At 41.7% G+C, this 26,287-nt stretch overlaps 1 protein-coding gene across 1 annotated transcript; it reads left to right on the forward strand.

The window, feature by feature from the left end:
• Positions 1–1,126: 1,126 nt before the first annotated feature.
• Positions 1,127–24,799, forward strand: MMD (monocyte to macrophage differentiation associated). Its single transcript, XM_037492273.2, has 7 exons — positions 1,127–1,307; positions 8,127–8,208; positions 11,325–11,485; positions 13,798–13,872; positions 15,441–15,542; positions 17,344–17,413; positions 22,883–24,799. Exons 1-7 carry the CDS (start codon positions 1,282–1,284, stop codon positions 23,081–23,083), a joined length of 717 nt encoding a protein of 238 aa, XP_037348170.1. The 5' UTR covers positions 1,127–1,281; the 3' UTR covers positions 23,084–24,799.
• The last annotated feature ends 1,488 nt before the right edge of the window (positions 24,800–26,287 follow it).

A 26,287-nucleotide genomic window follows, 5' to 3' on the forward strand; every position in this document is an offset into this window, starting at 1 on the left:
CTTGTTTTGCCTTGAGCAATTTTCCAAATCTCTCCACTGGCCTTGTCATCTGTGAAATGAATGAGATAATGCCCATCCCTGGAGTTCTTGGGGAAATGAATGAGATAATTATGGAAAGCGTGCTTCTAGATTCTGCCACTTGGAAGGTGTCAAGAGAATGAAAACAAAAAATTACAGGTGTCAGAATTCCTACCTTTTTAGTGCTCCACTGCATGCAGAGTAAACACTGGTAGCAGACCCTTTGAGAATGTCAAATTGGGGTGTGGACATACTACCTGGAATGAGGCACGTGTGAACTCTGGGAGAGATAGGAGAAAGGAGCAATAAATGATCCATTCACTTCCCTTTAAACCTCTCTTCCAGCAAACCCTCTGAGTTTAGGTTTGTCGACAGGCCCCTGCTTCAAATCTGCTTTCTGACTTATGTGGAAGCTGGATAAAATAAAATGGAGGACAGCATAAGAGGATTTCTGTAGAAGATCCCTCACTCTGGGGTTCTCTGAAACTCAGGCTTGGCATTAGTGAGTTCAACGTCCTCACGTGACAGACCTGGGAAGGCTTTCAAAACTGCTCTAGAACCTGCCACAACAGCAAGAGGGAGCTCCCTCAAAATAACAAAGGAATTAATCAACGGAGGGATGAATGATGAAAAATGAATGAATGACAAGAGGCAGAACCAGAACGCAGACGGGGGGATGTTTTCTGCTAATTCACAACCAATTCTTGACCCAGCTCCCTTCCACCGTTTGTCTTCCTCCCCGCTCCGCCTCACCTCTCTTGGGGCTCCCCCTGAACCCCTCACTGAAGTGCGCCGCCCTTGCACCTCGCTTCCTCTCGCCCTCGCCCCGCCCCTCCTCCGCGAGGCCCCGCCCACCTCCCGGGCCCCGAGGGTTGAGTGGCAGCCGAGCCGCCGCGCCGCTCGGGGCCCTGATTGGCCGCCCGGCGCGGTGACGCGCGCCCCGCCGCGGGCGCACGCGGGAGGGGCGGAGCCGGGCTCCGGGGCGGGGCGCGGGTGCCCGGGGGCGGAGGAGCCGGGAGGCGGGAGGCGGGAGGCGGGAGGCGCCAGGGCCGTTTAAGCGGCCTCCCTCCCGCCCCCAACCACCCGGCTTGGCCCCGACCCAGTCCCGACCCCCGCTCTGGCCCATTCCGGCCCGGCTCTGCAGAGCGGCCCGCCGGGCGCGCGGGCGACCTCCGGAGCAGCCCGAGTCCATGCGGGCCGCGCGCCCGGCCGCCGGCGCTGACGAGACGGAGCTCTCGGCCCCCCAGGAGCAGCGGAGGATCAATGCGGTTCACGAATCGATTCCAGCGGTGAGAGGGGGCGCCCCGCCCGCCGCCCGCCAGGGGAGCGGGTCGCACATCCCGCCCCCTCGCGCGCGGCTCCCGGCTCCCCACTTGGACCCGTCTCCCCGGCGGATCCCGCGCCCGGCTGCGGACCGGCGCGCGGGGGTGCCGGGTCCCGCTGCCCCCCGGCGAGCCCCGTCCTCCGAGGACCGGGATGTCGCGCCCGACCCGGGCCCCTCTCGCGATCTGCAGACGTCGGATGCATTCCCGGACCGCAGCCCGGGAGCCCGCGCGCCCCCTGGGAGATCTCTGGGTCACCCGGCTTCACCCTCCAGACCCGCTCCTGACTGGGCTCGTTTGCCCAGAAGACCCGAACCCCAGAAGACCCGAACCCCAGCGGGTTGGCGCCGCCCGGGGTCTCCGACCCTAGCTTTGACCTCCACCCCTTGCCCCCCCAGGGTGGGGGGCTCCTAAGGCGCGCGAGTAAGAGCCAGGGAGCTGCAGCACCCCGCTAGGAGATTTGTTGTCAAACACGGTGTTGGGGTGTTTTAGGTGCTCCGTGTGTGTGTAGCCCAGCAACAGGGAAACTGAGTCACGCTGCCCCTGTAGCCTTGCCTGGCCACGTCCCGGCCTTGTGGATGCTCAGGCTTAGCGCCCCAGGAGGCTGCTATTTTAGGCACTGCAAAGGGGCAAGTTAGTATTGGGGTGGTGAGACCTGCTGTTGAGCGCCGGTGTTGGGAAACCTGGAGGAATGAGGAGGCACCCCTGGAGGGCTGGCAGGCTGCTCGGCCACTGGAGAGCTCTCGGAAACGCCGGCCTGGGCAGGCACCTGGCCTTGATCCGGACTCCGGGTTTCTGCCCTCTAGCAATGGATGGAGGCGGCTCACGGTTTTGAGAGGAAATTGTAGCATTTTTCTAAATCTTCTCCATTTAAGTGGGTGAAAGGTCACCTCTCCGGTGTGTAACTCTCCATCTCTTTGTGTGAATCAGGTAACCGGCCCCATCGCCAGAGCTCCATCAGCAGGCTAGCTTCGTGTGCAGTGACAGGGGGCATTTGCAAGAAGAGAAGATGCAGGGCATCTTCCAAGGAGGTTATTGTATTGCCTTATTTCAGAATATTAAAGTGCACCTTTTTTTTTTTTGATCTTTCCAACTCCTTGATAGCTCGATGCCCATTCACCCACTGTACTGATGTATTCTCTCCCAGTTCCAAAGGGAAAAGGAGCCAAAGATGCTTAGGAAGAGTTGTGGTAGACTGTGCCCTCAAAAGGACCATAACTTTGAAGATGCAGGGTGTTGAAGGTCTTAACACTGTTTGCCCCAGAAGGAACTTGAAATCAGAGGAAAAGGAGCCATGTTTGGTTCCGACACTGGCACTTGAAGTCAGGAATGAGGACTAGAAGGGCTTTAGGGAGAATGTGAAATGCATTCAGGCAGATTGGCAAAGCTCTGTGTATGTGGTTTGCTTGATTTGGTTTTATTTCCCTGCACATCTGTGCTCTTCCTGTTTTCAGAGAACAGGGGCAATATCCTGTGAAATTACCCTTCTTTAGTTGATTATGTGTTTGCATTTCTTTCCTATCCTTTGAATTCTTCTCGAGAAAGAAAAAAGCTTTTTTTTTTGTAATTATATGTTGCACAAACCTTCAAATAATATTAAAAGAAAGTCTTTAAAAGCTGCATTTAGGATCCTACTATCTGAGCTTATTGAAGTTTTTTATTTTTTGGCCTGGACATTAACCTCTCCAGCCCTCATTATCAGAGCTATACTACAGTTTTTCACTCTATTCATTTAAAAATCTGCTTTTGGTGTGACAGACTGATTTTCTCAGTGGCTGCACACTATTAATGGATATTTAACAGTTATTTTCTTGATGATATTTCGATCTATCCTGATTTTTTTTTTTGAAAGACTAAATGACTCCATAATTTCTTGTTTCTCTAAAAAGGCTATATTAGAAAGATATTTCTTGGAATCAGTTTGAGCTCAGAAATAAAGACTGCAAATGTAAAGTAATTTAACAAAGAAATTCTGGGTCTTGTGGTCCATATTTTAAAACATACCATGTACTGTTGTGGACTCTTAACACCATGTTCATTATATATCTTTTGAGCATTAAAGGAAGGTACAGGCAGGGCAATATAGAGGAACTGGAGGGAGGGACACACTCTTTTTGAACGCATGTGTGTCTTCAGATAGGTTTATCGGGATTCAGTTAAAGAGCATTCGTTTGCAATGAAAACTTCTTATTTGGCTATAGTTTATAGCTGTGCCTAAAAGACAAGAAAACCTGAACACTTGCCTGGTTTTTCATAATGGAAACTTGGTGGTTATTGCGACTTTGGGTCAACTTCCAGAGTTCTGGCATTTCTGTGAAGGAGACCTGGAAGGAAATAGCCTGCTATCCTGAGTAGAGAGCTTTATGCACACATGACTTCTCAAAATGCTTAGCAGGTAAGCAGATCCATTAGGGCACACAGGTCCACTTTTACTCTCTGGCATCATCCCTTCCACTCTTGAGTCTTCCCACAGCATCTATAGGTGCACAACACCCACATACACTTTCCCTTCTTTTCACAGGGAGACTGATTAGAGTCAATTTTAACTGCTAACATTTACAAAGTACCTTCCTGTACCAGGCACTATTTGCTATTACTCAGCTCATCGTTAACTATCACCCTGGAACTATTGCCTGTTACCTTTTTCATATAAGAGCATAGAGGGGAACTGGCCAAGGTTTGGTTCAATTTCATGTCCCTCCCCACTACAAGTGCTGCCAGTTCACCTGCCTCTCTGACCACACTACAACATCTGTGTTGTGTAGGATTTGCAGAGTCTAGACCCATGTATATTGTGGTGCATCCTAATTTCTCCAACTTGACAACTGAGAACCTAAGGAAAATGATGCCCCTTTCCTCAGATGCAGCCTCATGACCCCTGGTTAGCTTCAGAATTGAATATGCAATAAAGTATCTTATTCCAAAGCATTAGGAAGTCTTTCAGGACTGCCTCTGTCTTTTTTTGCATGTTTGCAGAGTGCTGAATTATTAACCTGTGGCAGTCTCCATATACGTGCCTTCTCTCTTGCTTAATAATTATCTCCATGATCACTGCCTCTGGCAATGGATACTGCTCCTGAACATCAGGCCCAGAATGGTGAGCTAATAATAAGGTGCTGTGCCACATCAGTGATGTTGAAGGGGAGTGTAAAATTGGAATGCCCATGGTCGTGGCCTTTAAGAAATTTCTTGAGAGTCGCAGTTCTTTTGGCTCTAAAACATAGAATTTGCTGAATCCCAAGTAAGACTAATCGATGATGGGATATCTCTCATTTAATAGAAAATAGATGGAAGTGCCATTCAACACTAGGCTCCGGTAACAAGCTGGGAGTTGTGCTTGAGACTGGGAGTGAAACAGTGGGCCAGACAGCCTTCGTGGAATTCACATTACAGTGGGGAAAGATGAAATAAAAAGGAAACAAATGGTAAAAATTAGATTCTTACTAATTGTGATAAAGGCTCTGGTGGGCACAGAGTATAGTGATACTTTAGGCAGGGTGGCCAGGAAAACATCATGGTGGAGGTGACATTTCAGCCACATTTGATTGGTGAGACGAAAGCTGAGCAGCTCAGAAGAATGTTCTAGGCAGAAATAAACAGCAAATGCAAACAACCTAAGATGGCCAAGACTTTGACTGAGGAGCAGAAAGGAGGTGATGCGACCAGAGGTTGAGGACTGAGACTGGAGCAGTGAGGGCCAGACAGCAAGGCTTTGTGCCTGGGTTGGGTATGCGATGTGATGGGGGGGTTAGTAGACTGTTGCAGCTGCTGTGTGAAGAAGAGAGTGTATGGGGACCGAAAAAGAAACCAGAGATGTCTTGACTTAGGGAGAGATCTATGAAACCATACAGAGGAGGATGGATGTGGAATGTATTTTGAAGGTAGTGAGTTGAGAATAAACACATGTATGTGGAGAATGAGGAACACATAGGAGTCAAGGACAACTTCTAAGACTTGATCTTAGAACCCTGGTGGATTACAGATCTATTTTTGGAAGGCACAGTGCATTGGGCTAAATTTAAAGTATGCTAAGTGGATAAAGAAGATATATATTTACATAATGGAATACTATTCTGCTATAAAAGAGATGAAATCTTGCCATTTGCAACAACATGCACGCATGAACCTTGCATTATGTCTCATGAAATAAGTCAGATAAAGTCAAACATATGTGGTACATACAGAAAACAAACAGGCAGCTGAACTAACTAAATAAAACAGAAAATAAAGTATGCTAAGGTGTGTTCCTGGTAGTACGGGGTCCCCATCTGTTCTTTCCCTAGTTTTAATATTCATCAGGGTGAGAGAACAATGGGGAGCCACAGAATATAGAAAGAGAAAGTGGGATAATTGAGGAAAAACCCTGTTTGATCAGTAACGTTATTAGGTGTGGTTTCCACAGCCCAGGACTAAATCACCTCCCTCTCCCCTCTCTGAAGCATGCTGGAGACTGTTCTAGCACTGGTAACCACTGGGGTTACTCTACCTTACAGAGAAGTGTCTTCCACATACAAGTGTTTTCTCTAACACTTGAGAACCTTTCTCCTTTTTAGGGGGAGAAGAGGTTAGGCTCAGTGTGGAGGCGTTGATTTGCATTTTACATTTGCTTTTAACTTAGATCTTAGAATTCATTTCTTCAGGAGCCTGTGTTGGAGGCCTGATTGTGCCCTAGCAGATCAGGGAGAAGTGGTTAAGTTGCATTGCCAATTGCCCTGCATAGCAGTGGGCTGCCTGGCCCACCGAGTCAGACAGTGATCTGCTCCCAGCATAGTTGTTCTTAGCCTTCCTTAGTGCCCCAAGCTGGCCCTGTTCAGAGTGAGAGACTAACTACCTTAAGTCCCCGCTGGTGGGATATTTTCCCTGTATAACTTCTGAGTTTATTTTTAACCTGAATTATCCCAGGTGAGCAGGGACTGAACTGCTGCAAATATGGCCATCCAGCCTCTTTGCTTTTAGGAGAAAATGTGAAAGTCTATCCATGTTGCTGTGTAATGGCCCGACTATTTTTAGTTTGGGCTGCCAGAGATATAAATTGCTATTTTAGTCTGTAGCCTGGTGGTGGGTAGACAAACCTGACTTACTGCACAGCAGACTCTTAATTTAATCTGTCCTCAACCATCCCTAAACCTTGCTCTTTACACTTTAAAAGTCCTCTTAGGGTATGCTACTTATAACTCTGTGTTGTGTCTCAGTAATGAGGTGGTAGATCCTTGAATGCTTGGGACGCTTTGAAAGCATTCTTCCCATGAGTGTAATTATTTTCCTTTTTACTAATAAGAACTGTATAGCAACACTCTTGTCCCTTAGGAAATTAATAAAATTATTTAGAGAATTATCAGGGGAGAAAAGATTTATCTATGTTTGAGAATACCTGAGATAAATTCTGACCCTGTTAGATGTATATTTCTCATAAAACGTTTCCAGGCTGTCTGGCAAATAAGTATATATTTTGCACACTTATTAGCTAGCTATCCCATTGATATTTCCAAGCAAAATATCTTTGTTGTCCCAATTCATTCCCCAGGTAGAGGAATTTCCCATCTGAGCTCTCTTATTGGGTTAATAGGGTCTACTATTTTATTTATCTGATCTAAGGACAACAGGTCCTTAATTCAGAGAAAACGTGTTGGCGAATCTTTAGCTCATAAGCTGTGCACTGTACAGAATGTGTTTTAGCCAATTTTGGCAACATGGCTCTGCCATTTGGTTCCGCCTGCTATCAGTTTTTTATCATATTAATTAACAAGGTATGGATAGTCACCTCCCTGCTGCTTAACCTAGCTCTAGCAAAAGAGTAATCTCTGGTGCAAAGCCAGTTGACGTCTGCAGGCTCCAAACACAAGAATGTACACACCTCTGCATCTTCTCCTCTGTGTGCTCTTTCTTTTTTTTTTATTTTTAAATCTTCCTGAATTACTGCTCTCTTCTTCCATGGAACAGACTGACTAAACCAGAACCCCTCATGACACATGGCCTGGGTATGGGTTGAGTTTGGGGGATCAGCACCCACACACTGAAAGGAAGAATGCTCTTGATCCCTTGAGGTCCTGTGGTATTTATGCTCTTCACTGTGTTGTTGCTTGCCATGAAGTTAGCCCAGAGGGAAGTGTGGAATGTGGCCTTGGGTCTGTATGTGCAACAGATTTTCTATTGAGGTACAGATACACATTTGGTTTTTGAAGCAAACTACTTCAATTTGGGGAAAGTGAAATGTCCCTCTCATCCTAGGTGGCCTACAGATAGCCAGGTATCATTTATTTAAGCTGCCTTGCCAGAACAGGTAACGCAATATAGGGAAACTAGTCGGACAGGCTTACTAGTCATGGGATGCAGGGTTTAGAGATCTCCATGTATAAAGTTTTATAAAATTATGAGAGAGAAGGCAGAAGCCTTTTAAATGCATTGTATCCCTTTTCATTTAATGGCATTTGTTACCAGCATTTGTAAAGTTTAGAAAAAAGTCCCTTGTTATTTTCTGTTAAGATTTGTTTGTGCCTTTTTAAATTTGTTACTGTAGGGGGTACCAGTTGATGTGTGGTTGTGGTTTTTGTTTGCTTTTGGCTGGTAGGTTTTCCCTTTGAACAAAATGAAAGAATACTTAATCCAATAAACTAGGACATTTGCTTTAGGATCCTTGCTGCTGGCTCATTTTCCAGCAATATAAGTGGCTTTGGTTTTGTTCCTATAACTAGGTGTTTCCAGCAGTCAGCAACCACTGGCAGCCTTCCCCATTGTTCTTAACAGGCTTTGAGCTTTTTCTCACATGAAGTCTTCATGTTTCCACAGGTTCATGAACCACCGGGCCCCAGCCAATGGCCGCTACAAGCCCACTTGTTATGAACATGCTGCTAACTGTTACACGCATGCAGTGAGTACCAGTTCCTGCCTTTTCCGTCCTTCCCAAAGGGCTTTGGTGGGAGGAGGGGGCAATTATCTCTAGTAACCTCAGCCTGAATAACTGGATTTACCCATCCCTGCATCCTCACTTACCCAGTATCAGCGGTGAGTCATCTGCCTGTCTGTCAACGCTGTCCATCCTGGACTTACTTTTCCTCACAGGATCTTTTCAGTAATAATAGTCAGCACCTTAAGTGTAAGAAAACCAAAGACAATTGTTTAGAACTATTCTCACCCTGGAATGAAGTAACCTTTTCAAAGATAATCAGCTGGGTTCATTGGCCAGAAAAATTACCAGTTGTTTGAAAAGGGTGGTGGTGTTTTTTAACTAAACCATCCCCTGAACCAAGAAGTCACATCCTCCTTGCCCCCCACCCCACCCCATCCTGTGTCCATTGCTTTTCAGAGCAAATGTTGGTCCATATTACTTAGAAAAAGCTGATTTGATCTCTAAATTAGTTATATAAAAGGAAAATATCCTCATTATGAGACACTTAGTAATGACAAATATATAAGAAAAGCAAAACTACCCAAAAATAAATTATACTTTGGTATATTTCTTTTTGTATGTGGTGTTTGTGAATACATATGTACTCTCATAGTATTCCCATTAATGTCATATTATTGGCATTTTCTTGTCTCATAATTTCATTATTCCCTTTGGAAGTTGCATTTAGTGAGACTTTTAAGGAAAAAACAGTAACTGGTATATAGTCTGAAGACAAGAAATAGAGGATACCAATTTACTCCTTTAGTAAAGAGTTTTTCAGAACAAGCTCATTTAAGTATTTTAGATAATGTCAGTGTAATGTATAGTGACATACATATATCATTAGAATAAATTAGCTTGAATTCAAGTTCTTGCTTTGTCATTTCTGTAACCCCCTCCCTCAAAGAGCAGTTACAAGTGTTTTCTGTAAAGGGATCAGGATGCCAAATAAACTAGTTTTCAATGGGTTCCTTTATAATCTAAGAACAGTGCCCTTTGGTCATTACTTAATGCAGATCTAACTTTATAAAGCATCTGTTTTATGTATTGTACCCTAATTTATAACTAAATATCCTTTTTCCTTAGTGTTAACAAGATCTTTATTTAAATAGTTAATATGCTGGAATCTTACTAAAAATTTTTCCTTTAGAAAAAATTAATACCAGACATGCTTGTCCTGGATTCTATAAAAGGGCTTCGGTAATGAAATTCAGAGTAACTTCTCCAGTGGACAGTCTCTCTGGCCCCCTGGCATAGATTCTGGGCACAGGATTTAGTACAATTCCCTACACTTGAGCTGAGTGGGGTCTTTGCTTAATGACAGGTTCATGTGAAGTGAGCTTCACAGCACCAGAGGGTAAAAATATTTAGAACCCAAACTTGGTTTTAAAGAATGCACAGCGTAATTTGTTCTTCTGCTATAACTGCCTGGATATCTATCTTTTCTTCTTGACTAAATGTTTGATGAATTTAACAGAGCCAAAAGTAAAATTACTTCTGAAGATAAATATAATGTGTGTGTTTTAAGTCTGGGTCAGGATTAGAATATATGGAATATAAGCTTTGAGTAAGTTAGTTGACTTGACCTGTTCTTTCACTCATTGCTCTAATATCCATCCATTTTCTCCATTTATCAAATGCAAAACACCAATACGAATTATGGAAATAGTACCTTGACAGTTTCCATTCTACTGACCAATTAGAGTAATCAATGAAATGTTTACTCCTTGGCATAATGTAGAGCATTTAAATAAGATGTACAGCTCACCTTCAAGAATAAGATTTGCTTGAAATAGACCTGAGTAATCCCTTAATTTATCTCTTCTGTATATGTCAGGAAGAATACTTGCATACTCCAAAGTTGAGGAAAAACTGATAAAACCTCCACGTTAATTTTTACAAAAGAAAATATTATCTTATGAAACTGTATGCCTGATATTTGGATTTCAGAGACCAGTAAAATTTCTAAAACAGATAAAACAGAAACTTCTATCATCATTTCCATTAAAGAGAAGATATTTTTACATGAAAAAAGTAGAAAGTATATACTTTCAAAAGAAATTAGACTTTCTTTTTTCATTACCTTTATTGTCCTTAATTTTCTCATTTTGTTCTGGGCAGTGAAAACTTTAGCATTTGGAAATTAAATGCTGATTTTATCTAGGGGATTTAATTCTGTTGCAAGAGGGTAAAAGTAAGTATTGCTACTTTTGCCTAAAAGTAGGTATTTTGCCTAAAAATAGGTATTGCTAAAGTTTGCCTTTGCCGGGTTTGCCTATTCTGATAGATGATAAAATAGTTTACTTCTCCTGAGGTTTTCTGTAACTGTGACATATTAACTAGTCATATCACTGACAGGACTGGACACTGAATTTTGTATAAAATAGGTACAGAAAACAAAATTTTCTTTAGAACGCAGGTATCTTAAAATTATTTGACTAGGTAGGCGTGAATTAACCTGGCTGACTTGAAAGTTACTATTGAAATCAAAATAATCTCCAAACCTGTTCATTCTGCAATAGCTCCTCAACTGGTAGAATATACAGCTCCAAGCTAAAAATTAGGACATGATTTAAACAATTGATTTGTCTGTGTAGTATATGCATTGTAATACTTATTGACTTGATTCACTCATTACTTTTGGCTAAAATATTGGGATTTCAGTAGTTCACGGGAACAACAAAGAATACTTAAAAATCAGAACCCTAACACCCCTTCCCACCCCCCAGCAGGAAATCTCAGTATATGCTTGGCACCTGAATACTTTAGTACCTACCCTAAATCACATTAGAGGATGGAATGAGACATGTCCTTATTTAATGAAATTAGGATAAAGAACTTCTGCTTTGTAACTGGTAAGTAGTGTCACCTCCTTTTCTGCCATCAGTGGGCACAGCTCCTGGGTCACGAACAGCATTCCTGCTGTCAGTGCAGCAACTGACTGCTTCCTCCGGCTCTCCTTATGATAATCCAGGAAAGGCAAAGGTTTGTTTCAAAATTATCTTTCTCAAGTTGTCCCTGATAAACTTACATATTTTTAACAAAGGTCTTAATTCAACAATATCTGGGACATTTACACTCCTTTCTCTTGCCTGCAGTTCCTCATTGTTCCAGCCATCGTGGGCAGTGCCCTCCTTCATCGGCTGTCTGATGACTGCTGGGAGAAGATAACAGCATGGATTTATGGAATGGGCCTCTGTGCCCTCTTCATCGTCTCCACTGTGTTTCACATTGTGTCATGGAAAAAGAGCCACCTCAGGTCTGCACGTTTTGACACCCTGTTTCAACAGATCAGAGTAGTTGACGCCAGGTCCTGCCACACTGGCATCTTTGTCAGGTAGAGCAAGAGAGGAGCCATTGTCCTGCCTTGTAGATTGTCACGCTGTTCCATTACTCAGGAAATTTTCTGTGGACTGGACAGAGTTTGAGGATCCCCAGGTGTATCTAAGAAAGCATGCTTTGACTCAGAAGCTGCAAACAAAATCATACCGCTTCCCAGTGTTGTCAAGCACACTGAACATAGTGCCAGCACACATGGTAGCGAGCACTGTGCTCAGAGTCAGCAATTGAGCTTTGAGTCTAACCCTGTCACATAGCATTGGGTGACTCACTTGACCTCGTGGAGCCTCAGTTTCTTCATCACTAAAATGAGAAAGACAATGCCTGACTCACACGGTGATTGAGACAGTGCGTGTGAAAATGACTTGCAAATGAGAGGTTCAAGGACTGTGATGTAATGAGGCTTACAATAGCTTGGACTCACTGTCTTCCCAAAATTCAGCTTTCAAAATTGGGTGCTGTGTGTTTGTTGAAACAAAACTCATGTGTTTGGTTCCTGTTAACTGTCAAGCACTTTCCAAACAGTGCTGTGGGCTCCCATCTAGAAGGACTTGAAAGTTCTCCCCTGAGTAAAGAATTAGTTTCGGCAATACAAAGAGGCCAGCTTATGAAATAGATTTTGCCTAACCCTAAAGGGCAAAATTTCTTCTCCAAAAAAAAAAAGATTCAGAGCTTAAATTTAAAATACAATAAAATATACCCCCCCATCTCTTATTCAAACTACCTTATGTAATATTCTAACAGTTATCCAGTCTAATACAATACATGTGTTATTGAAGATCAGGATTTACAGATTTTCTCATAGGTAGAATCCTTTTATTTTAGAGCTGTTTAGTTTTCACCTGGGAAAGCTGAGGCTCAGAGAAGCCTGGTTCTCTGAGCCTCAGCTGGCTCAGGTTGGCTGGGGACTACAGGGACTACACTGGAAGGGAAAAATAAGATACTATCTTATTTTTTGGTAAGATAAAAATGGTTGGCTCAGGTCAGGATACCAGCAGGATCCAGTCTTCCCAGGACCTGACTCTAGTCTGTGTTCTTTGCACAGCACCCTTCACAATAATGCTTATAGTTTGTAGCCTGCACCTTTCCCTATAAGGTAACATTTCACTGGGCTTAAAATAAAGCCATGGCATCGAATCACGAGCGTGCTCCTGGACGCAGACGGCAGCCTCATGTTGCCCTGCTCCTCAGGATGCGCCGTTGGCGGAGCCCAGGGGCCAGGGCACTTCATTATCTCCCTGGCACAGTCCCACACTGTGGTTGCCTTGGCTGACTTGGCTTGGATGTCTAGATTTCTGAATCAATAAAGAGTTGTAGATGCCTACTTCAGTATTCAGGGCCTCCCTGCCAGGGGCTGGGAAGAAGGTGTAATAGAAACCAGACTCTTGAGTCTTGAAATAGCACAGATAGAATGAAAAGGCACATGTGGATTTAGAGTTTTACTCTATTAAAAGTTTTTGAATGTGCAAAGATAGCCTTAATTTAAGTAAAAGAAGGAAGGGAAAGCCTTTGTTGAGTACCTACTACATGCTGGGTGCCAGGCTACACACGCAGCCCACCTTATGTGGGCTAATGCCCACATCTCCTTGTGGTAGAGATGTTACTGTTTCCATTTTACCTGTGAGGACAGTGAGGGTCAGAGAGGTGGGTGGCAGGTCTTGTGTAAAATTTTATGTCTAACTTTACCTATGTCCATTTACTATCATAACCTAGAAAACTGAATTGGAGTTTCCAGACCTGACTAGCAATCACAATCTTCCATTAAAAAAAAAAAATTCTCCTTTACCCTCTGTCCTCTACTCCATCTTCTTACATCTTTTTACATTTTTGTTTAACTTTATTTCTTACATCTTTAATTTTTGCATAGTATCTTATTTTTCTCCTCCAGTGTAGTCCCTGTAGTTCACTTCACATGACAACACTACAAAGGGCTAAAACACCCTTAACCTGTTTGGGTCAACACTGTGTAGAGAGTGAAGCAAAGCCTGATACTAGTGCTCCACCAGATCACGGCTACTACTCCTTGGACACTGAGGATATTCAAGATGATGCGATGCCTTTTTACCTTGAAATTAGCAATAAAATTCATAGAGTAGCTGTGTGACTTTAAAGGCCAACTGTGGAAGCCATGAGAAATTAGAACAAAAATGGAAATTTCAGCACGGAGAAGTGATAGCCCATCCTTGCTGTCTGGACATCTGCTAAAAACCATCTGACTTGTTTTTCCCCCAGAACCGTGGAACACTGTTTTCACATGTGTGATAGAATGGTGATCTATTTCTTCATTGCTGCTTCTTACGCGCCATGGTAAGAAACAGTCTTTCTCCTTTGGACGGTAGTATTTTTAGGATTAGAATTCCTCAGTCCTTTTAGAATTCCCCAGGCCCTATCCATGTACCCCAGCCTTCATCCCCCAACCCATACCTACATGCACTTTTCTCCCACCTTCACTTACTTGGGTTATATTGCAGACTTGAGAGGAATATTGCAGCTATTCAGAATACTTACCTGGCATAGGAATGTTCAAGAGAAGGGCTGAGAACTTGTGTGTGGGCAGCATGCTCACTTTTGACATAGGCTACCTTACCTGCCTTCTTTCTGCATATTGCTGCTGCTGCTTAGAGTCCTCACACATCTAAATGTTTTAGGGGAAATGTACATATATATGTGAAGAACCAACACTTTTGAAATTTATGCTATTTGTCTTCAGTTGACAGCAGAGTGGCATTTCTCATTTCTTTAGCTCTCTGAGTAAGAAACCTGGCCAAATTAATTGTTTAAACTATATAGCGCTCAGTTTCTTTGATCTTCCTCCCCTTTTGGTATTGATCAGATGAAACCCACAATTAAAGAAATGTTAGTTTTCCCTTATTAAGATGTGATTCAGTTTTAAACACTCAGAAATTCATATTATGCCATCAACTACTGTCATGAACAAATGTGGGCCTCTTGATTCTGACTAAGGTAGCATCCAGCATTAGTCAATTCAAAGAAACCTGTTTTCTGTTGGAGTAAAAAGTTAAGTGCTTTCTGCCCCCAACACCTGTTACTAAACTATAGGTCTGCATCATGTTAGAGAATCCTTAAAGGCTATTGCAAAGTATACATCAATTTACAAGAAGTAAATCAATTTTAAATGCAGGCTGAAGAGTCAGATGTTCCAGCAGGTAGTTTTTCACATGTAGTCTGATACACAGATGGTACCTTTTCCATTTGAAAATAATAATTTTCTAGTAATAGCCAGTTAGAAAAGCATTCTCCTGATACCCATTCTTAACATGAAATTAGTACAAAGGAATTTGCAACATTTTAAAGTTCAGGCTACACAGAGGCCACACTTAACTTTCTGACAACAGGCTTCCAATAGCACGTTGGACAAACTCTTCTCGTGTTCCCTCTTGGCAGAGAGATCGATAACATAGACGCTTGGTCTGTGTATTAGGTTTCCGCTATGGGTGTGTGATCCCACTTCAGGATTTTGCTCAGGGTTCTCATTAAGCTTTGTAAGCATTCTGCTCCCAAATATGTTGTAAGAATCAGAAGGTAAGCAGCCTTTACAGTGGTCTGCCTAATAAGGAAGTTCAGGCACCACAGGTTGCCGTTTAGTTGGTTCTATTTTTAAATTATGTTGGAACAAATTCTATGTCTTAAAGCTTGACTGATGATTTTGTCTTGGAGTTATTTATTCTACCCAGATTACCCAGATACCTTTGTAGCCTGTTGAAATTACAACATAGTGGGGTGATAACCTCTCTCTTCCTGGTTTTAGCCTAGTACTTGCTTTCCCAGTTTTTAGGGATTAGAGGAAAACACAGACTCTGTGAATTCCTTTCATTTATCATTTCTGTTTTTTATTGTCATGTTTACATTTTTAGGTTAAATCTCCGTGAACTTGGACCCCTGGCATCTCATATGCGTTGGTTTATCTGGCTCATGGCAGCTGGAGGAACCATTTATGTATTTCTCTACCATGAAAAGTAAGAGAAAATAATTTATATTTGCTATTAGCTGCCTAAATTTTATCAACATTACAACACAATTTACTTTGTATTTGTACTTCAAAATAGTAGAAATACATAAACAGAATACTGTTTTTTACAAATCTTCAAAACATTTGGTCTTCATTATTGATGGGCAGATTGCTACAGAAAGAAATGAATGGTATGATGTAGTTGAGGGACAAGGGGGGACATCATTTTAGAGATATTTGGGCCTCATTTCATGTCCTTAGACAGACTAGCCTTATCTTCTGATTAATAGTTATCGCAAGAGAGATTATAAGATTTCAACAAAGATGATGATAATAGATGTAAAATACTCAACATAACACTTACTTCAAGAAGAACCTAGATGGGATGTTTCAGGCAATGATGCTTGAGAAAGAGGATGTTAGGAAAGGCATCTCAGCTCTTAATGTCCTAACCGTGGGCACAATAGTTAAAACTATTGTTCATCATTCATAGTCATGAATGTTAAGCAATATAAAAATAAAAACTTTCTGAAATTTAGCTTCTTAGCACTAGAGGAGACCTTCAAAGTCATCTATTCCAGCTTCATGCTTAAAAAATGAGAACATTCAGGATGTGCATCAAATTAGTGACTCATCTGGAATTAAGACTGAAGTGTCCTAGTTGCTACCCCGTGGCTCTTTTCATTCTTTCATCTGTCTGAATTTGAGAAATTCACAACCATAAAATCACTGTCATTGGATTCAGTTTATTAAATTCTCTATCTATTGTCATTGGCAGAATGACTGCCAGAGTTGCATATAATTTGTGTTCACCACAAAATATTAAATTTTAAATTGATTCCTCTTTTCAGAAGAAAATGGTAGTTTCTACTAACCTCTCACTAATTTTGAATTCACTTAAATGCATTTTTTTTTTTTACCATAGCTGGCAATTCTGAGCACTGTTGCACAGTATTTATAAATCCAAAGGAGTAGTTTCTTTCTTGGGCTCACATCCTTAACTTACATCCTTGAATAAAATGGGAAGTAAAGTAAGGAAACCGTCTTTTACCCTATTGCAGGCCTTCTGATGTAAACCAAACCTGCACCCCTTTCTTCCCTAGGTCCCTGATTTGAATCTTCATGGTGGACTTTTAGTATAAAACACTAAGAATGAGATGAGAGTTACCTGTGGTGATTTGGTCTGGCAGATATTAGGAAGTACCAAAATTGTGCCAGGTAGTGTCTAGGCCCTGCAGATTCAAACAGATAAAACTTAGTCCCTGCCTTTGAGGAACTTGAGACATTCTATCTAGAATGGCTAGACAGAAGTATAAACTTAACCTCAATACAGTATGTTTCTTAGCATTTTGCAGATGTAAAATCAAGAGACAAAACAAACAAAATACATGTCCTTCATTCCTTAGGGCTTCTAGACCCTTTTGACAAACCAGGCTCCAAGCTGCATCTCTGTCCATCTCCATAATTTCAGTTCCTTTTAGTTATGGATTAAGTGATATTGAAGGCAAACACTGTGATTGGAAGGGGGGAAATCTTGGTCAGTTGCATTCAATAATAATTACTGTTAGCAGAAAACATTTTCCAGGTAGCCTGTGGAGTTTGATGCTTTTTTAATCCTGAAAGAAATGCTAGTTCATTGTTATTCAACTACAGTGTTTTAATTAGAGGCCTTAAGGTCTCCTACTGGGAAAATACATTTTCATTTGAATAGTTAAGAGTTTACACTTCTTTTTCAAAAGGAAAAACTGGTATGGGAATGGTCTAAGTGTTGTAGAAATAAATTAATTCATTGCACTTTTATCCTGCAGGTATAAGCTGGTTGAGCTATTTTTCTATCTCACTATGGGGTTTTCTCCAGCCTTAGTGGTGACATCAATGGTAAGAAGTGGTTTCATAATTCCTATTATTTTACCTTATTATTGCCTTATAAATCATTGGGGCTCTTAATATGACTTTAGATATCATAAATAGGTGTAGCTTTTCAACATATGAAAATCATAGCTTTTTTTCATATACGTGAAGTTTTGACATGTCCATTAATTAAGAGACTCAAAAATATATGTAAGTGACAAAGGACTAGTCATCTGTACCAGCTACTGTGTATAGTTTGGAAAAGCTACGCATTAGATTGTGTCTTTGCATTTGGTAAGCTTTTGTATTTATTTCTTTTGAGTAACCCTTCTGTTCCCCTCCTTTGCCCCTGAGAGGTATGAGATCATATGAAGGTGGGTATTTCTGCTTGCATTACTTAGTGTCTTAACCCTGAACTCATGGGAGAGGATAAATTTTGAGGTCTCTTACAATGAAGAAATTATAAATTACCAACTTTTAAAATCTTAAGAATTAGAAGGGCTTAAAAGGTCATTTGGTTCAGCATTTCATTAGATATTTCTTCAATCCTTTTTTTTTTTTCTTTCACTTACTTATAAGTCATATTATTTCTCTTTCCCAGGTAGGTACTTTTTTTGCTTTGCTTGAAAATGTCTTTGGGAAGCTTTCCTGGGTAGAAGTATAACATTACTTATAGGCAGTGGCATACATAAAATTTGAACTCCCTTTCAAATTGGATTACTGTTGAGAAATCTATGTGTCTGTCAATCTGAAAAAAATCACAAAGCCATGTCATGACAACCTCATCATCCCATCCAACTGGTTTTCATATCTTTAGCTTCTGTCCTCCGTGTCTTACACGCTACATTATTTTTTTGGGGGGCGGGGGTACGCTTGCCCTGACAGAACTTAAAATCAAGCAGGAAAACACAGATGATAGTAAAAAGGAAACTGTAATAAAGTTGTGTCATATCTTTGAAGAAAGGGCAGTCTTCTGTGGGTATACTTGACAGAAGTACCAGAGGAAATGTGTATTGATTGGGAAAGACACACAGGAGCCAGGAGCTGGAAGGGATGTTGCAAGCAGAACAGGAAAGAAGAGAGCACAATGGAAGCCCTGGGGAAGAGGGAAGCACATTTCTTTGAAGAACTGAAAATAGTTCATTGTTGGAATATGCATCGATACATGATAGGGTAACTGTGCAGTTAGCTCAGGTCTTGTGAGAAAGCTAGAGAGCTAGACTAATTCTAGATCAAAAAAGAACCCCAGTAAGCCATCTGAAGCAAAAACAGTCTGAGTGAAGACTCTAAGCTTTGGTTCTGGTCAGAATAATGGGTATCAAACTTAGTCTTTTCCATAACGAACTCAAACTGGAGAAGGTCTATGAAACTACCTTTTTTGCCATTGAACACAGACAATACAAGGACTGTGATCCTTGAGGGAAAAGAAACAAAAATATGGGCTTCAAATTCCCACCCCACCCCCCATTTTCTCCCTTTTCACACTGCAACAAAACAAAGGGGAGCCAGGGAGCAGCAGTCTGGGTGGAGAGACACTTCAGCTACTGAAGACAGCTGCAATTTGGGGGCAGGGTACCAGAGAGGACTGCTGCATGAGAAGAGTCTCCAGAAATCTGCAGAGGGATTTCCCTCAGTCCTTGCCCAGATCCTATGCTGAATTAGTGCAGGGCAAAACCCTGCATACCTTAGCCAAGAATAGCTATTGGAAGGCTCTGACATAAATGACAATTCTAGAAGGTGCCTACTCCTGAGAGATACCTACCAGTTGGAGTGGAGAGACCATACTGAATGACTCAAATATTCAATCGACCCCAGCAAGGCCACACCTTAGGAGAAGAGCCCTTTTTGTCCTAGAGTGAGGGCTGCTCTGGACCTGCCATTGAAAGCACAGAAACAAACTTGAAGAGGATAAAATTGATCTGCCAGAAAATTAACTGTCCCTCACAACAAACCTCACGTTCTTTTCTCTCTGACAACTTGGCACCACTATCCAAACAAATGCTACTAGATAAACAAGAAGCAGGAAAGTGTGACATGACATACTTGGGGAAAAACAGGTCAAGAGACAGATACAGAGCGGGCAGGTGCTGAAATTAGTGTAAAAACATGATAAGTAACTGAATGAGGAATCTCAGAAAAGAAATGGAGCTATAACAAAAGAGCCACTTGGAAATTCTAGATCTGAAAGCTCTAAGAGAAATTTATTGGATGGGGCTTAAAAATAGATTGGATACTACAAAAGAAAAGATCAGTGAACAGCACTATTTACAATAGTTAAGCTATGGAAACAACCCAAATGCCCAAAAATAGATGACTGGATCAAGAAGATGTGGTACATATACACGATGGAATATTACTCAGCATTCAAAAAAGATAAACACATGCAGTTTGCAGCAACATGGATGGAGCTGGAGGGGATCATGCTCAATGAAATAATCCAGAAAGAAAAAGAAAAATACCAGATGGCCTCACTCATAGCAGGAATTTAGAAAACCTAAATAAAGGACCAGGAAAAGACTAATTATAATAAAGTAAAAATCAAAATCAACAAGCAACTGTAAACCATAGACACACTGGGGGGGGGGCGGGTGGCAGGGAGAAGGGATTAGCATCAAAATAAGGGTGGTGGGAATTGTATGGGGAATATAACCAAGATGAAAATGCATACATTGTGCAAAAATGAAAAATGATGTAAAAATATATAAAATAAAATTTAAAAAAGAACAGTGAACAAACCACAGAGGGAGAAGATATTTGCTTTTTCTGTATGTATCTGACAAGGGTCACACATGATATTTAGAACACCAAATCAATAATAGACCAATTCTATAAAGATGGGCAAAACACTTGAATAGACACTTCACAAAGATATATAGGTATCTAGTAAACCCTTGAGAAAGTAGCAACATCATTACTCATCAGAGAAGATCAGGGAAATAAATATTAAAACATCAGTATGACGCTACTACACCCCCTGTGGAGTAGTGAAAATTAAAAAGACTAATAACCCCAAATGCTGTCAAGGATGTGAAATAACTGGAACCTTAATTCATTGTTGAAAGGGAGTGTGAAAGTATAATGACTTTGGGTAATTATTTAGCAGTTCATTACAAAATTAAACATGCATTCAAAACTCAATAGGTATTTCCCAACAGAAATGAATATATATATGCATAAAAAGACTTCAACAATATGTGAATTTTATTCATAATTGGCCCCAAATGGAATAATTGATAAACAAAATTATGTGAAACAAATCAATGGTATCTAAGTAATAGGAATTGATGACTGATATACCTAAGGACATGCACAAATCTCAAAAACAACATATTGAGCAAAAAAAGAAGCCAGACACCAAAATGTACCTCCAGCATAATTCCATTTTGTGGAGTTCTAGAACACTTCTTCTGTGGTAGTGTAATAAGAACAATGGTTGCCTTGGTGGAAAGGTTTGTCCAGGATTAGGAAAGGGGTACCAGAGAACTTTCTGGGGTGTTGGGATACTTGTGCATCCGGAATGGGTTACATAGGCATGTGCATCTACCAAAACCCATGCTGTTCATTTAAGATCTATGCAACACACTGTCAATTATCAGGTTTTTTAAGTGACCTCCCCCTCTCTACTTCATCACCCCCCAAAATGTAAGTTCACATACCAGATCACCTTGGTTCAAATCTTGATTCTGACACTTGAAAGCTACTTGACCTTAGGCAAAATACTTAACCTCTTCTGTGTTTTTGTTTTCTCTCTTGGGTGTAAACCTGCGTTCTGTTAGTGTCTGGTACATAGTAACACAATAATGACCCTGATCATGAAGGAAACAGTGTGTTATTTGCTGTAGGATTAACAATGTTATGGTTTTTTGAAGGTTGCTAAGGTTAATGTATTTAAAAAAAAAAAAAAACATTAACCGAATTTATGCCAAACCCAACCTGTGTGTTTGGTTTGGATTCTTGCTTATTGTTTTAGCAGAAAGAAGGGAAGAGTGGTTTCCTTTGGGGCAGTGACCGGCTTTGTAACGTTGCTCAGGTTACTTCGTTTTTCTGGTCTTACTCTTTACCTCTTACTCATTTCCCCAATGAGGAGGTTGCCATGGATGAGGAACTCTTACTCTTTGGGAGCCATGTGCCTCTTTGAGGGTCTGATGAGGGCCTAAACCTAGAAAAATCTAGCTTCCCCTAGAAAAGTGTTCCTAAAGCACATTCACAGATTTTTGTTTAGTCAATGACTATTAGGAACTAATGTGTGTGTGTTTAACTTTTTAAATAAAAATAAATCTGGCTGATGGCCTATCTTACCTAGGTTAAGGAGAAATCAGCATCAGTTAATTTGAGCTGGCTTCTTGTAGGATCATTTGATCCCACAGCAACCATGGGGGCTCACGTGAACTTTGAAGACAGTGCTGATCTTCACATTACTTCCCAGCCCTGTATCCTCACTCCCAGTTCTTAGTTCGTGGTTGTCCATTGCTCCAGTTGCTTTGGCCTAGGCCTGGGGGGCCCATTCAAGTAGGTGACTGCATTAAAGCTTCAGATTTGGCCATAGGAGCCTGCTGCAAGGCCCACCCAACTGCAGCTGTCAGTGCCCAGGTGTCTGGGACACCCACACACCTGTTCCCTTCTGAGGCCTTGTCACCATCTGGCTTAGGTTTCCACCCACACTACAGAACCAGAGACCTTTCTATTCTGAGTCCCCAGAAAATCAAGGGGGACTGCTTGTTTCTTCATAGCTTCCTAAGCATTGTTGCTGTTCTTTTCCCCTCTCATTGATACAACCCAATTTAATTAAAAGCCGAGGCCTTTGAAAAGCAAGCGCAGCCTAAAATATTCTCCTTTTTGTGCTAAAACATACACAACTGTTAACTTCCCACTCAGCTAAGAAATGCCCAGACTCAAAGACAAAAAAGCTGGCAACCTCGAGAAGGTCAGGAAAATAGATTGTACTGTATGAGCTCTGATCTTAGAGGTCACATCCAGCAATGGTTTTCCTGTGTCAGCCATAAGGGAGCCCTAAACTCTCACAGGCAGAGGAAGTCTCAGGAAAAAAAAAAAAAAATCAGTGTAGCACAGTGTTTGAGGAGTACAAAGGGAACTGAAAACTCAGGCTGAGATGTAAATTATAAATGGAGTGGCGTGGGTGTGCCTTAGGAGGGAAGAAAGCTTTTAAAGGGGAAGATGAAAGCCAAGGACTGTACTTTATTAAAATGAGCTATCGTGTCAGGGTGCAACTGTCGTCTGCTTGAACATGCTAAGGATGAGCAGACATGCTGCTTTTTATTGTGGGACCATGACCTGACTGCTTGGTCAAGTCAAGATCATCACACCAAGGGGAACCCAGATCAAAGTTTAGTTCATATTTACAGATTGGGATTCTGCCCATGCAGAACTTTTTCATGGTCTAGGAAATCTGGGGGCCTCCAGGGGAATGGCAATTATCTCTAGTTTGTCACATTGGAGTAACAACAAAACCTTTTTATTTTTTTCCTCTGTTAACAGAATAACACCGATGGACTTCCCGAACTTGCCTTTGGGGGCTTAATTTATTGCCTGGGAGTTGTGTTCTTCAAGAGTGATGGCATCATCCCATTTGCCCATGCCATCTGGCACCTGTTTGTGGCCACGGCAGCTGCAGTGCATTACTATGCCATTTGGAAATATCTTTACCGAACTCCTACAGATTTTATGCGACATTTATGACCCTTCTGTACTAGGTCTCCAAACCAGTATTATTTTAATTATGGCACTTGGGAGTGGGGTAAGAGCGGAAAATTGCACAGTTAAAAAAAAAGAAGACAACAGCACTGACTTTATATCTTTTGAATAGAATTACTGTGAAAGTATAAAAGCTGTGTTCTGGGATTTTCCCCCTCACAGCAGATTAATAAGGTAGTGAATTAATTATTCATTTCCATTCCACTATCATGAAGGACTCTGGATAGACTTGGCCAACTGATGTTTACAAACCAGAATTTTGTATTTTAATTTTACAGATTTTACTACATGATTTTTCTAAATTACTATGTTAGGTTGTAAAAGTCAGTGCAATCACAAAGCTTCCTTTTTAGGAGAAAATTATTTCTATCACTTTCCCATTAGTTGTGTAAAGAATCATGGACAGAACTGACTCTACTTTTACCATGTTTCATCTTGACACAACATGGTTATTTTTTAAATAGAAACTTTAGTTTTTGTAAATTTTTAATACCTATTTCATTGAAGCGCATCTCTGAGGTTCCTCATTCATGTGAATTTTTGCAGCAAGCTGTCAACATTCCACAAACAAACATTATACCTCTTCTGATCGTCTTATTAAGCATGGAGAAATTGCCAATTTTTAAAAACTGCAGTTTTCCAAACTTTTCTGCCAACCTCTGACTCTGAATTCCGTGCTGCTTTGGGTCATACACTTGACCTAGTCAGGTTTACCAGTGATGGAAAAGTATTTTGATATCATTAACTTTTTCAAAAGATTCAACTTTTTCTCTATGCCTTTGCCAGGTTTTCTTCAGGGCCTCTTTCAGCAGTGGGCGAGCATTCATGCCTGTATTTTGATAGGATGCTTGGGTTGCCCACCCACTGCCGGCGCCTGAGGAGAACTGTGCGCTCCAGTGACCCGGGGTATCGCCTATTTGGTGCCCGATGGCGAAGTTGTTGTCACTTAGTGCTTTTTTATCAGTTTGATATTAATTTTCAATTGTGGAATTAGATGCATAAATTCACATTTCTACCTTTCCTCTGCCTCCCCTCCTAGACTTTGCTCTTTTTTCATAGAATACTATTTAAAGCATCGTTTGACGATAGAAACTCATGCATCTGTAGTCCACAGATTATCTATTGGCTCAGTGGCATGGTATTTAATATATTATTTTTGGTTGTCCCTCAGTGTCTTATATTAAGATTAACATTACTTGCTTTGTTAATTCATCTCCTCTGGTCTTTTAATACATGAAATAACCTTGCCTTTAATTAGATTGGGTGCCCTCGTCGTCCGTTTTCTTAGCAATGGGCTTGATCTTTGGATTTGCTGATTTGACAATACACATGGGCTTATTCGTTGAAGTTTTATACTGATGTGGCTTAAAGGAGGGTTTATTGTGTGCGTGTATGTTTAGAACTCTGTGAATTTGGAAAATTGTGTGGGAATGAGGGACAGAAGAATTGGTGTCTGCTGGTGAATTCGTAAATGGGGGGGCTGCACCTGACACAGCGTCCACCAGTCTGCCCGCCTGCATGCTTCTGACCATCTGGGTGTGTGTTGTATACTGTGTGTGTTTCATTTTTTAATATATTAAATTTTGTGGATTCATTTAAAGTCTGCTCAAAAGTAACCCTGTCAAGACCACTAAAATGTATGTTAAAAAATGTGTGCTATAGACTAGAATAAAATTATTACTTGTATTTGTTCCACTGTCTCTAAATTAGATGACTGTGAAAATGATCGTGCATTTTTAAGAGCTTGAGCTCTCTCTCTTTTTTTTTTTTTTTTGAAAACTCAGAATGGGAAGAAAAACAAATGCGCCCTGTCATCTAGAACTTCCTAGTTCAGGTTTCAATCATTGAAATGCCAGAGACAGCTCAAACATTAATCAACACACCTTTTCAGTTTAAAATATGCTAGTTGGGACCCCAAGACTGTAAATTTAGTAAAAGATGTATTTTCACTCAGAAAAGCCTTTGGGTTTAGCTTGTAGAATAAACAGCTGAACTAAGGTTCCAGGCTTTTCTATTACCAAGCACATATCCTTCGCAGTCCTCTTAGCTCTGAGTGCGGGAGACTGAGTGGGAGAGGTTTACACACTTCATCCTAAGTCAGGGAGCTGGGACAAGAAGCCAAGGCCTGTGACTCCACAGCTTCCTGTCTGCCATAAGCCCCTGCACCCTCGGGGTCAGCAGAAACAAATCAAATAACATGAACTGAAAACTCATCAGGCATGGCCATGGGAAAGAAAACACTTCACGTGGTTTACAGCCTCAGAAAAACCCTCAGGCCACCCTCTGTCAAATCTAATTTTGAAGGCAAGAGTGTCTTGCATCATTACTATTTCCAAGAATTCTGTCTCCAGTCCATCCAGGTAACCTCAACTATTTTTAGAGCATCCGCCCACTACTGTGCTGTCACCTTCCTGATCAATAACTTCCAGCCTAAAAGTACTTACTGAAGGTCAGACCTCCCCAATCAACTGCCCACATGGCCCTCCACCCCGAATGTTTTACTCGACCTGCTCCAAACTGAGTTCTTATCTTTCCTTATTCCCCCACCAAGCCCACTTCTCTGCCATTCAGCCAGCCTTGATTTCTCTCAGAACTATCACCTCCACCTTCGTCTCTGCTTCCTGGCCTGCTTCCTCGCCTCCCTTCCCACTGCACAGTCCTGAAAAACCCTAGTTAGTCCTGAGACAGCTGTAGCCACCTCTTCACATGTACCTCTGCCACTGGCTCCACCCCTCAAAGGAGCCCATCCTCCCCAAGCTGCCAGTGTTGTCTTCCTAAGACACCCTGAGCCTGTCTCCTGCTTTACAACCTCCATGGACTCCTAACCCTTGTGACTCAAGCCCAACACGTTAACATAGTCTCTTTACATGCTGACTCCTGGTCTTCCCTCTCCCTGACTGAACCCCACAAGACACCAACCCCACAGGGAATTTCATAGACTTTCCCTATGACACCCTGTGTACCTGCTGTTCGTTGGCCTGGAATGCCCTTACCCCAGCCCTCTCCTACCCTGACAATATCTGTTCATTCCAAACCGCCATCAGAGGAGCCTCCACTGTGCTGACTGCCCCAGGCACAGTCAGTGGGGCCTCCTCTGGCTCCCAGCAGCGATTCGCCTTCATGCCCCTGCCCTGTGGCGCCGGGATTGCTTGCTTGTCTGCTCTATCTGTGGCCCTGAGACTGATATCT

Source organism: Talpa occidentalis, unplaced genomic scaffold (genome assembly GCF_014898055.3).
Source record: "Talpa occidentalis isolate TD23 unplaced genomic scaffold, MPIMG_talOcc4v2.1 talOcc4.7, whole genome shotgun sequence".
NCBI classification, from domain to species: domain Eukaryota; kingdom Metazoa; phylum Chordata; class Mammalia; order Eulipotyphla; family Talpidae; genus Talpa; species Talpa occidentalis.